The sequence below is a fragment of the Chrysemys picta genome, chromosome 2 (genome assembly GCF_011386835.1).
Source record: "Chrysemys picta bellii isolate R12L10 chromosome 2, ASM1138683v2, whole genome shotgun sequence".
Lineage (NCBI taxonomy): Eukaryota > Metazoa > Chordata > Testudines > Emydidae > Chrysemys > Chrysemys picta.
Genome location: NC_088792.1, coordinates 186,871,257 through 186,884,308, shown reverse-complemented (window position 1 = coordinate 186,884,308; position 13,052 = coordinate 186,871,257). Strand labels below are relative to the sequence as shown.

Here is a 13,052-nt window from a genome sequence, read left to right as displayed (position 1 = left end):
TTTTGCCTTTTCATGGGTGACTAGATTTGTAGCCCTAAATTTCTGCTGGCCAGGAGACGCTATAGTGACAGATTGTTTTAGTTATTAAAACAAAAAACACATACAAAAAAGGCAGAAAAAACAAAGGGAAGAAAAATCAGCATGGAAAGGTGGAGGGGTATGATTAGCTGAAGTCAAGGAAATATGGAGCCAATGATCTAATGCAGGGGTCAGCAACCCTCAGAAGTGTTGTGCCGAGTCTTCATTTATTCACTCTGATTTAAGGTTTTGTGTGCCAGTAATACATTTTAACGTTTTTAGAAGGTCTCTTTCTATAAGTCTATAATATATAACTAAACTATTGTTGTATGTAAAGTAAATAAAGTTTTTAAAATGTTTAAGAAGCTTCATTTAAAATTATATTAAAATGCAGAGGCCCCCGGACCGGTGGCCAGGACCTGGGCAGTGTGAGTGCCACTGAAAATCAGCTTGCATGTCGCCTTTGGCATGCGTGCCATAGGTTGCTCTAATGCTAGTCTCCAGTACCCACCATCTACACAAGGCATTTCAAGCCAGATTTATTTAAGGTGTAGAGCTTTTTCACAACACTAGACCCAGGGTGGGGGGAGTAATCATTATGTGATTGGTATTATCTGAATTTCTGCAAAGCAAAATGAGAAATTATTTTAATCGTGTTTTAAATAAAAACATTATTCTGGAAATATAATAGGCTTGTGTCTGGTTTCTGTTGTTCCTTCCCTCCCTACTCTAAAATAAGTGTACAGCCGCTGGTTATAGCATGCTGCACACATTGTTTTAAACCAGTGGTTCTCAAACTATTATACTGGTGACCCCTTTCACATAGCAAGCCTCTGAGTGCGACCCCCCCCCCCCTTATAAATTAAAACCACTTGTTTATATATTTAACACCATTATAAATGCTGGAGGCAAAGTGGGGTTTGGGATGGAGGCTGACAGCTCACCCCCCCCCCCCCCATGTAATAACCTCACGACCCTCTGAGGGGTCCCGACTCCCAGTTTGAGAACCCCTGTTTTAAACCAACTGAACACATTTACATTCAGACATCTGAAGATGATAATGTGTTACAATGAAATGGGGGCATTAGGGCATAGAACATTCATTTGCTAAAATAAATCCTCTGATGTCATCAGATTCTGTGTGACAACAAAGAGCTGCTTCCATTTTTCATTCTGTTTATTAACTTTATTCTAAAGTGTTGCTTAGTTACTAACCTGAATGATTTTCTTCAAAATCAGAATACTGTTGCTTTCCAGCTGTTTCCTATTTAATTTCAGAGCACACAGATTTCTACACACACTGAAGAAAGTCATTAAGGACAACTTCTTGAGGAGTCACTGAAAGTATGTTTAAGAAGCTCCAAGCTTGTTATGAAACTTACATCAAAACCTTTTTCTCTTCTGTGAAGGAAGAGCCCTACACTCCAACTGGCAGCATTTTTCATAAGCAAAAAATTGTTAGATATGGCACCAATTTGAGGAACACACAACTACCCCTGGAACAGAGAGCTGAAGCTGCAAAAAATATTGGACTGCTAGCGTACACAGGTAACAAGGCAAACTGGCTGGTTGAAATATTTCTTCTGCTTTCTTGTTTGCTATTTCAGTATAATTTAAACCTGCAGTTTCATATATGTGCTAAAATAAGGCTAGTGTTTTTCAGGCCCAATATATTCAGATTCTATCACTGGTAATTTTATCCTGCCAAACTAAATTCCCACTGCAGTTTAATTGGATATCAAGTTCTTCTCTTCATCTGCTAAGTAGTGTTGCTTTTGTAACACAGCTGCATTCCATAAACGTGTTTCCTATTTATTTACCACACAAACCATAAACAGCCTACAGTATGTATAGGAAGTAGTTTGCATATATACTAGATGTAGTTTGTGTGTATACACACAGAGGATGTGTCAAGTGACTATCACTGATTATATATATTGCTAATTCTTACATAGGATACTTTTAATGTGTGTATTAAATTTGAAAAGTATGTGAGGATTCTTGGGATAATATATTGTAATAAATCCAACTCTGCACTTTTAGAGCATATTTCGAGTGCTTTGTAAACATTTTTAATTAATCACAACACCCCTGTGGGCATATGCAAATATTGGCCCCATGTTTCAGATACTGAAATTGGTGCATTGAAAGGTTAAAGCCCAGATCCTCAAAGGAATTTAAGTGCCTAACTGCCATTGAAATCAATAAGAGTTAGGTACCTAAGTTTTTGAGGATCTGGGTCCAGGTGGCCTGACCAAGGTCACAAAGCGTGTGGCAGAGAGAGGAGGAAAACCTCTATGTTTCATCTCCCAGTTCTACAATTTAGGGTACATCTATACTTGCAAAGTTACAGCACCGGCAGTTTTAGCACCGCTCAGAGAGCGCTGAAGGAAAACCACTGTTGTGTGTTCACACTGACAGCTGCCTGCGCAATAGCATTTTCACACTTGCAGCACTTGCGGTGCTATTCGGAGCGGTGCACTCTGGGCACCTATCCCACAGAGCACCTCTTTCTCTTTTGCCACTAAGACTTGTGGGAAGGCGGAAGGGGTCACAGGGCATCCTGTTCCCTGTCCCAATGCCCCATAATGCATTGCTTCGCATCCCAGCAATCCTTGTGCTTCTATCCTCATTTGGCATCATCTTTCAACGGTTTGTGTACTGCGCACCCTCTTCTGCCTCTTTCTGGCTGCAGGAATGGATCCCGAACTGTTGACCAGAATGCTGCTCGCACTGACCAACACATCACGAGTGTCAGTGGAGTTATTCCTTAAACTACAAAGGCAAAAGGAGTGTGACATTGATCTCGCCACACATACTAGCTATGACACGAGAACGCTTGTGTCATTCACGGAGGTGCTGACCACAGTGGAACGCTGCTTTTGGTCTCGGGAAACAAGCACTGAGTGGTGGGATCACATTGTGATGCATGTCTGGGATGACAAGCAGTGGCTGCAGAACTTTCAGATGAGGAAAGCCACATTCATGGGACTGTGTGATGAGCTCACCCCATCCCTGCGATGCAAGGACATGAGAATGAGAGCTGCCCTATCGCTGGAGAAGCACGTAGCGATTGCACTGTGGAAGCTGGCTACTCCAGACTGCTACCAATCAGTCGCTAACCAGTTAGGAGTGGGAAAGTCGACTGTTGCAGTCGTGTTGATGGAAGCGTGCAGGGCCATTAATTGCATCCCGCTCCAAAAGACCGTGACTGTGGGCAAGATACGTGAAATTGTGGATGGCTTTGCACAAATGGGCTTTCTTAATTGCAGAGGGGCAATACATGGCACGCACGTTCCAATTCTGGCACCAGACCACCTAGCCACCAAGTACATTAATTGCAAGGGGTATTTCTCAATGGTTCTCCAGGTGCTTATGGATCACCATGGGCGTTTCACAGACATTAACGCAGGCTGGCCTGGAAAGGTGCATGACGCACACATCTTTCGGAACACTGGCCTGTTCAGGAAGCTGCAAGTAGGGACTTTCTTCCCAGACTAGATGATCACTGTAGGGGAAGTTGAAATGCCCATTGTGATCCTGGGAGATCCCGCTTACCCCTTAATGCCGTGGTTCATGAAGCCATACACGGGGCAATTTGACAGCAGTAAGAAGCAGTTCAACAACAAGCTGAGCAAGTGCAAAATGACTTGAGTGTGCATTTGGCCATTTAAAAGCCCGCTGGCGATGCCAGTAGGGGAAGCTGGACATGGCCGATGACACTATTCCTATGCTTATAGCCGTGTGCTGTACGCTCCATAATATTTGTGAAGGGAAGGGTAAAAGCTTCTCTCAGCACCGGACCACAGAGGCTCAGCACCTGGAGACTGAGTTTGAACAGCCAGAGACCAGGGCTATTAGAGGGGCACAGTGCAGGGCTATAAGGATCAGGGATGCTTTGAGACAGCAATTTGAAGCTGAAAGCCACTAATATTTGTTGCTATGCTCAGGACTGCAGTGCTTGTAAGGAGGTGACTGGTGCATATGATGCAAGAAGGGGACATAACATAATTGCATATTGCTTTGCAGTCTCTTTTTGCTTTCACTTAATAGAATAAAGATTGCTTTCAAACAAACACAATTATTTTATTCAAAGACAACAACCAGAGGAGAGAATCAAATGAAAAAAAAAATCATCAGCAGGGAGGGGGGAAGGGAAGGTCTCAAGAGGCGGAGAGGTCCAGGGACGACTACAGATTTGTGTATGTCCAGGGATCATACCCAACCTTCTCCTTTGGAGTACAATGCCGTGGGTGCTGTACTTCAGCAGGGATAAACTACAGAGGGACGGGTGTTGAGTGCAGTGAGTCCACAGGGCTGGACTGTGACCAGGTAGGAGTGGAATGCAGCGGGTACAAACTGGAGCCAGGAGGTTGATAAGAGTGTGTTGGCAGGGTGTGTGGGGGTGGGGGGAGGAGAAGGGGACACACATGGGAAAGAGTTTTGCGACAGCAGCTGCCGGGGAAGGCGGGCAAGGAGGTGCTCGGTTTGAAGAGCTAGTACCGCCTGGAGCATGTCCGCTTGGTGCTCCATAACTGATGAGAGCCGCTCCATGGCTTCTTTCTGGTGTACTGCATTCTCCTTTCGGTCCCTCTTCTCGCTGTCCTGCCACTCCTCCAATTCCTTTTTCTTGGTGGTGGAGTGCATCATAACCTCACGCATAAAGTCCTCCTTAGTTCTTCTTGGATGCTTCCTAATTCTTTGCAACCATTCTGCCGCCGATAAAGAGGGAGGCTGTGCTCCCAAGGTCATCTCTGAGAAGTTTAAATGCAACATTTTACAAAAGCAGTATTGTTTGCAACACAGACAACACTGTTTCAGTGCTTTAAAACACAGCCAGTACTCATACAGCTGTCACTAACTGGCTGACCCCAGGCAAGCACACAAAAGCCACAAGACCCCCAAAATCGTGGGTAGCCGCAGGGGCATGATAAATCGTTGTTCTCGGACCCTGCTGTACATTGGGCAGGTGGCTCTTGGGCACTTGGAGAGAGCCAGCATTGGAGGGTGGGCCTGATAATCATTCCTGTCCCCACACTTTCCACAGGAGGTGATCATTATGGAAGAGATCTTGCTGCTGAGGGTGAGCAGGGAATCAAGGGAGCGTCTTTTTCAAGCCTGCAGCTTCCGCCCTGGCCCCTTTGCAGCTAACCTGTGTGCAGCAATGGTCTCCCTCCCCCTCCCCCGCCCCATGAGGACACAATGGCGTGGGAAAGTTACCGTTAATAGGGCAAGAAACAAAGACGCTCTGCCAAGGAACCTGCAGCAGCAAATTGCCCAATATCTCCATGACAGTTTCCTGGAGATCTCTGAGGGAGATTCCCAGGAAGTGAGGGAGTGTATCGACAGCCTGTTCTGCTGTTCAAACTAGGCATGCGGTGGGAGACAAGCCTGCTTTCTGCAACCCTCCTGCCCCCAACTCCTCGTTTCAGCAATTCCCAAAGTCATATCCACTTACCAGGGGCCTCCTCTCCTGTTTGCACTTTGCCAAGATCCGACTGCTGTGACTGGCTAGGCTCCTCCAGAGTAGAAAAGAGCTCCTGACTGCACGCATTTCTGGCCCCCAGGTCTCCATAGATGAAGGGCAGACGAGGAGCAGGTCCCAAGCCTCGGGGGGGGGGGAGGGGGCCCGCCCAGGCCTCCACGGGGAGGGAGCTGGGGGGGGGGGGGGGGGCTGGCCCCAGGCCTCCACAGGGGGAGGAGCAGATCCCAGGCCTCGGGGGGGGGGGGGGGCAGGGCTGGCTTGGGGAGCAGGGGGGGAACTACCCCCCAGCACTCACCAGTGGTCTGGCTGCAGCTGGGTCACTTGCACTCTCGCCGCCGGTGAGTGCAGCCCCGGCCCTGCTGCAGAGCTCAAGGGAGCGGAGGTGGAGCTGGGCAGGGCCGGGAAGAGGCGGGGCTGGAGCAGAGAAGGGGAGGGGGGCCTTGGGTTAGAGCCAGAGCTAGGGCTAGAGCAGCACGCAGCTGTGCAGGGCACCAGGAAATTTGGGGCACCAAATTTCCTGGTGCCCTACACAGACGCATACTTTGCATATGGGTAAGGACGGCCCTGCCCCACTTCATCCAAGATTGCCTCCTCCTGGCTTGGTCCACTCACGACTGGCCCATAAACCAACAAAGTATCCACAGGGTCCTTCGCAGTGGAGGTGGGGTCACCACCGAGTATCACATCCAGCTCTTTGTAGAACCGGCAGCTCGTGGGCACACCACTGGAGCGGTGATTTGCCTCCCACACCTTGTGGTAGGCATTCCGCAGCTCCTTCACTTTGACCCTACACTGCAATGTGTCCCGGTCATGGCCCTTTTCTATCATGTATCTAGAAATCTGTCCGTAGGTATCATAATTCCGACAGCTGGAGCGCAGCTGTGACTGCACTGCCTCCTCTCCCCAAATGCCAATGAGGCCCAGCAGCTTGGCCTTGTCCAAGTGGAGGGAATCACCTGGTGCATGGAGCAGGCCTGGCCACCTGGAATGATGCACTGAGACCACTGCGCAGATCACCGAGCAAACAGGAAGGGGACTTTCAAATTTGCAAAGGAATGTATGGGGTGGGGCTGCCGCTTGGTCATCTGAGGGCAGGGCAGTAGAGTTCAAACCGATGGCCAGAGAGGTGAAAACAGGCATTATGGGACACCTCCTGGAGGCCAACTGCAGTGCTAGTCACCATTGTATCTATGCTGGCAGCGCAGTGCTGTAGCTCCGGCGCAGAAAGCTGTAGCCTCTCGTCGGGGTGCTTTTTTTAGAGCGCTGACTGTGTGCAGTTTCTGCGCACTAAGTGGTATGGCAGTGTGTACACCTCAGGAGTTACAGCGCTCAAAGCTGCTTTATTGCGCACAAACTTGCCAGTGTAGATGGGACCTCAGCCTCATGGCTATCCTTCACCTATACAGTAGTTTCCTTAGTGGCGCACAATGGATTGGGTATGTTCCAACACAAGGGAACTAATTTAAAGGTTCTGTGGTAGCCTTAGCTCAGAATTTCCAATGTACATGCAAATGATTAGTAGGTCATTGGCTAGTTAGAGATAAAGATAGCTTCTTCAATTGCAGGTGGGCCAAATGCTGGAATGCATGCAGCAGAATACATCCAGGACCTAATTGATATCTTGCACATGCCAGATACTTCAGCAAATGTGAGGATCCTGGTGCTCCAAGGGCTGTGCGGTATTTGCTATATAAATTACAGTAACCAAAACAAGGTAAAAGATCTAAATCTTGCTGAAGTTCTTCTTGTTTGTCTCATTGAAGATGAAAATTCATCCCCAGCTAGCAACCATATTACCATGGTTAAGTTCTGGGTTTGTTACCTTCTGACTGTCCTTTGTTGCAACAATATCCCTTACATCAGAATATTCCAAGAATTGGGAGGTCAACTGCTGGAAACCAAGCTGAAAATCCTGTCTAGCATGGAATGGTCTGGCTGGCCAGATAATTATGCAGAAGTACTATTTTCCCTTTTGGGGTTTTACAAAGGTCAACTTACTTCTGGTATTTAAAATGAAATAACCCTCTCAAGGATTGTTATAATCTGTGAACTATTTACATGGCATAATAAAGAAAATGAAGACAAATTAAATAATGTCACTCTTCCTCTTCCCCATCCCCCAAGAACTAGTTTGGAATTAAAAAAATTAACAGGACCTAGCTCAGCTCCTATGCTCACCCATTATTCACCCTCTCCCCTCACTCGAAAGTCAGGACTACATTACAGAACAGGTAATCTGCCATCAGGTTCATTTTCCCCAGCCAATGCCTTACTAAAAACCTTTCTTCTCCTTTCCCTTCCTGACACACCCTGCACAGTCACTTCAAAGGATTCCAGACTAATACTCTCTTGAATACTCGGCTGGAGCAGGGGTTAGTGTGACCTTGGTGCACCATAGCCCCAACAGGATGTGATATGTCTGAAGACGCTCGTCAGCATATTGATTCAGCAGAACTTGGGGAAGTGCACATTGCTTTTTTCTAAAAGGCCTGCTCCTATTGACATTACAATAAACGGGTAGTATCAGACTCTAAAGGAATACTAAGGCTAGGTCTACACAACCCGCCTGAATCGGCGGGTAGAAATCGACCTCTTAGAGATCGATTTGGGACGCGACAATCGATCCCCCGAATCGATGCTCTTACTCCACCAGCGGAGGTGGGAGTAAGCGCCATCGACGGGAAGCCGCAGAGGTCGATTTTGCCGCCGTCCCTACAGCGGGGTAAGTCGGCTGCGATACGTCGAATTCAGCTACCCCCCCCCCCCCGTAGTGAAGACCTGCCCTATGATACATCAATATTAACCCACACACACACCTATTATCCCCTGCACTGGCTCAGGAACCTTTCAGGAAGCTAGCCTCTCTCTACTACCCACTCCTCGGTGCATGCCTTTACAATAAACTAGGATATTTGAAGAGAGAGCAAGGTCTTGAAAACATGAAGCATGAGATTGATTTACAAAATGTGCGCAGCATGGCAGCTGCTTTACAAACATGTATAAAGATAGTCCCTGTCCTGAAGAGTTTACCATCATAAGACTGAATGCTCCAAACAATTACAGATACAAGTAGTCCCAATGAACAGAGCCAGGACTGTGAATCTTTTTAAATCACATGGAGATATCAGAGAGCCTCTCTGTCCCAATCAGAAACCTGTTGCCAGGCTCTCTTACAGACCTTCTAGGTCAATGCCTGCCCTATAAACTGAAGAGCATTTTCTGGGAAAGGTCCCCCTCACTGCTGTACATGCTGGGTACAGCTCATAAAGCAGGAAGTGCTTTGGGAACCTCTCCCATGAACCTTTTCAAAACAACTGCATCTGTTTTGATACAGTCCTTTGAAAGTATATACAGTAACTCTTCGCTAAATGGTGTAGGTATGGTTCCTGAAAAATGCTACTTTAAGTGAAATGATGTTAAGCAAATCCAATTTCCCCATAAGAATTAATGTAAATAGTGGGGCTTAGGTTCCAGGGAAATATTTTTAACCAGACAAAAGGCATTATATACATACCGTACAAGTTTTAAATAATTTTAAACAAACAATAGTGTACTAATCAATGGATGACTGTGAAGCCTGCTTGAGGCAGAGGCACAGTGGGGTTGGGGCACAGGGGCTTGCCCAGCTCTGCCCACCCGGTGCTCCTGCCAGGGAGCGGGGTCGAGGGCTTGCCTGCTCCCCGGCTGGAATGCCAAGCCCCCGCGCCCCAACCGGAACATCAGACAAGCAGAATGGGGCAAGCCCCCATGCCCCAACCCCACTCAGCAGCAGAGCTGGGCAGGAAGAGCATGGCAAGCCCCCCAGCGGAATGCCAGGCAGATATAAGGTTGTATGGCTCGCCCTGGACCGCCTAACGGAACATTGCATGAGTATGTTCTCTAATAGATCAGCAACCTAGAATGAAACAATGTTAACTGGGACGACTAAGTGATGAGTCACTGTATTAAATTTCGACTCAGCTTCCAGATGTGCACATCTAGCCTTAAACTTGTTTAAAACAGTGGCTCATTTGAGCAACTAGGGCCACCCCTTCTCCCAACACAGACACACTTACGCATTGATCACTGATGAACAGATAAACTTTAAGGTGGTGTGGTTGAGGGTTTTTTTTGTTTGTTTTGTTTTTAATACTTTGCTCATCTAGATCCCAAAGTGTTTTATCAAAGGGGAGAAGGAGCATTTGAAAGGCCTTAAGGCTGTAAGATATGGCTATATCGGATACCATTTCCTTGATTCCAGTGCTACTGGCTTTCTATGCTCACACACTAGTAGCCTTTTAAGGATCTACTGCCTGATGTTTGAGAACAGTAGGTGAACAAGCCATTGCTATGATAGGAGCAAGAATGTGATATTCACTCCCTCTACATGTCAATTGCAATCCATCATTTCTCACCTTTAAAGGCAGCAATATTTGCTTCTTCTCTTGTCTCACTATTAGGCTGGCCTGCTCTGATCTCTTACCTTTCTCTCCCCCGCCTTTTCCTGATGATCACTGTCTTTTAAAATTATGAAGATGATTTAAATTGTTTTCAAATACTGTATTTCATGTTGTATTTGACATGAAACATTTTTGTCCCAAAAATACCACAAATTGTAAATGCAGACTAAATGTATTCATTTATGATTGAGATGTTTAACTTGTTGAAAACTTGCTTGTGACAGGCTGCATACATCTGAGAAAATACAAGCCAGTTTCTACCCTCCTTATAACACACACTTTATATAAAGAAAATACATAACGTGTATGGCAGGTACATTCAGGGACTCTACAAAAGTGAGTCTTTTTACATCTAACACATGTAAGAGCTGTACACAGTGTTTTGTTATATTATTTCATTTATTTTTTTTGGAGAAAATTCAAATGGTAAATTATGACTAAATATTTTTTAACATTAATTTATTTGATTTCAGAAACAGAACTCACATTTTCAGATCACAAATTATGTAAGTAGGAGGTACAGTAAAGCAAATTTTCATCAGATTTGATGAGGAAAACTGCTTCTCATTGTGCAAACATTTGAAGCTTAATCTGGCAAATACCTGATTAACTTTACTATGACTCCCATTGAGATCAATGGCACTACATTTGAGATCTTCAGATAAGTGCTTTAAATGTATGCACTATTAAACACTTCAGAGTCATAAATATTACATAATCTCTGCATTGTGAAGGAACAGTGAGTTAAGGTAATCAATCAATTGTTGATCATATAGGTCACTATTAAGTATTGCTATTGAGCAATGGTTTCTAGCTTCCATTTTAAGTGAGACTGATAGCTGCATTAAACCCCTCCCACGGAGTATTTTCTGTTTCAAGAGCTAGATAACTCAGTTCTGTAGAAGATATTTTTTTAGTTGATTAAAGCAGTGGTTCTCAACCTATTTACCACTGTGGGCCACATATGCAGTTGTGTTAAGTGGGCTGCATCCAATATATATATATATACACACACACACACACAGTAACTCCTCACTTAAAAGTCATCCTGGTTAACATTATGTTGCAGATCAATTAGAGAACATGCTCATTTAAAGTTGCACAATGCTCCCTTATAATGTTGTTTGGCAACCACCTTCTTTGTCCACTGCTTACAGGAAGAGCAGCTGTCATAAACATACAGTTAAGGGTCGCATAAAATCCTTCCTTGCCCTGTAAAGGGTTAAGAAGCTCAGATAACCTGGTTGGCACCTGACCAAAAGGACCAATGAGGGGACAGGATACTTTCAAATCTGTAGGGGAAGGTTTGTGTTTTAGTGTTCCTTTGTTCTCTCCCCATCAGTGAGAAGCCAGGGCAGGGGAAATACATCTCTCTAAGCCATATCTGAGATAAGCACTTAATATTACAGAAATAGTAATAGCAAGGAAATATGTTAGATTATCTTTTGTTTTAGCTTGTGAATTTTCCCTATGCTAAAAGGGAGGTTTATCCCTGTTTTTGTAACTTTAAAGTTTGGCTACAGGGGAAATCCTCTGTGGTTGGAATCTTTTTGTTACCCTGTAAAGTTATCTTCCATCCTGATTTTACACAGGTGATTCTTTTAGGGTTTTTTTTTTTTTAAACAAACTTCTTTTAAGAACTTGATTAGAACACTGAAAAACAGAGACCCAGGGGGTTTGATCTGTGCTCACTTTGTAACCAATTGGTTAGGCTATTATTCTCAAGCCTCCCCAGGAAAGGGGGTGTAGGGACTTGGGGGGATATTTTGGGGGAGGTGGGGCTCCAAGTGGCCCTCCCTGAATGTTTAAATCACTTGGTGGTGGCAGCGATACTAAGGGTAAGGAAAGAATTTGTGCCTTGGGCAAGTTTTTAACCTAAGCTGGTAGAAATAAGCTTAGGGGGTCTTTCATGTGGGTCCCCACATCTGTACCCTAGAGTTCAGAGTGGAGAGGGAACCCTGACAGCAGCTCATTGGACCTAGCTGGTGGGGGCTTGGAACCAAGGTGGACTGGCTGTCCCCCCCCTCCTCCCCCCAATCAGCTCCCAGTCCCCTGTGCAGCAGCTGCCCAGCCAGCTATCAATTGCCAGGCAGTTTAGCTGTCCAAGTGCTGCTCCAGCCCTCTGCCTTGGAGCTGCTCCTGTGAGCCTCCTACTTGCTGTGCAAGGGGGTGCTAATGTCAGGGTGTCCTCTTGCTTCCCACTCCTACCCTCCCTCCCCTCCCCCACATCTCCACAGATCAGGGGGAACATGACAGAGGGAGCTTGCTGGCAGCAGCTGCTGTCTCACCTTGCTGATCTACTTTAAAAGGCAATGCTCTTAGAGTAGGGTCAGTGTAATTAAGGGGCAATGCACATCTCACACACCCCACACCCTGCATCTGTCTCCCCTCCCTCCATTTGTGCTACCTTGTAGAGTGTTAGGCTACATTAACCCTTGTATTAACCCTTGAGAGCTCAGCTGAGTGCTGGATCATTTAACAGTAAGGCATTCCCTGAGAAATATCCCACCCTCTTATTTCACCACCTCAATCAAGCTTCACAATCATTGCTGTGTACAGTATTAAATTGTTTAATACTTACTGTATATACACACCTCTACCCTGATATAATACGAATTTGGATATAACCCAGTGAAGCAGCACTCTGGGGGGGGGCAGGGCTGCATGCTCCAGCAGATCAAAGCAAGTTCGATATGACGCGGTTTCACCTATAACACGGTAAGATTTTTTTGGCTCCTGAGGACAGCGTTATATTGGGGTAGAGGTGTATAAAATATAGCCTTGTCTGGCAAAAAATTTCCTGGGACACACCCACACACACCCCCCATTTACATTAATTCTTACAGGGAAATTAGATTCACTTGTTTTACTTGAAGTGGCATTTTTCAGGAACATAACTACAATGTTAAGCAAGGAGTTACTGTAAACACAAAACCAACCATCTGTATGGCCCTGAGGATGCTACAGGAGCCATAGCTGTGTGCTGACTGGGCCCCAGGTTGAGAACCACTGCACAAGAGTTTATTTTTAGGTAAAATGCAAATCTTATTTTAAAAATTCACCATCACTTATACCTACCACTTAGTTGTCAGGTTTAGTTTATTAGATGT

General features: G+C 45.6%; 1 protein-coding gene and 1 long non-coding RNA gene across 2 annotated transcripts; one reads left to right on the top strand and one right to left on the bottom strand.

Moving 5' to 3' along the window:
* Window positions 1-756: 756 nt before the first annotated feature.
* Window positions 757-7,620, top strand: ARMH2 (armadillo like helical domain containing 2). The gene is made up of 2 exons (XM_024102137.3): window positions 757-1,566; window positions 7,069-7,620. Exons 1-2 carry the CDS (start codon window positions 1,365-1,367, stop codon window positions 7,512-7,514), a joined length of 648 nt encoding a protein of 215 aa, XP_023957905.3. The 5' UTR covers window positions 757-1,364; the 3' UTR covers window positions 7,515-7,620.
* LOC135981031 (uncharacterized) lies at window positions 4,084-5,786 on the bottom strand. The gene is made up of 2 exons (XR_010597984.1): window positions 5,477-5,786; window positions 4,084-4,772 (listed from the first exon to the last, which is right to left on the bottom strand). It is a non-coding gene; the product is annotated as an uncharacterized LOC135981031 (long non-coding RNA).
* Window positions 7,621-13,052: the final 5,432 nt, after the last annotated feature.

Bases quoted from the DNA above. Each gene is read 5' to 3' on its own strand.
- ARMH2 (XM_024102137.3), top strand. From the start codon at position 1,365: ATGTTTAAGAAGCTCCAAGCTTGTTATGAAACTTACATCAAAACCTTT. The intron at 1,567-7,068 runs GTAACAAGGCAA...CTTCAATTGCAG, and splicing joins TGGACTGCTAGCGTACACAG to GTGGGCCAAATGCTGGAATG.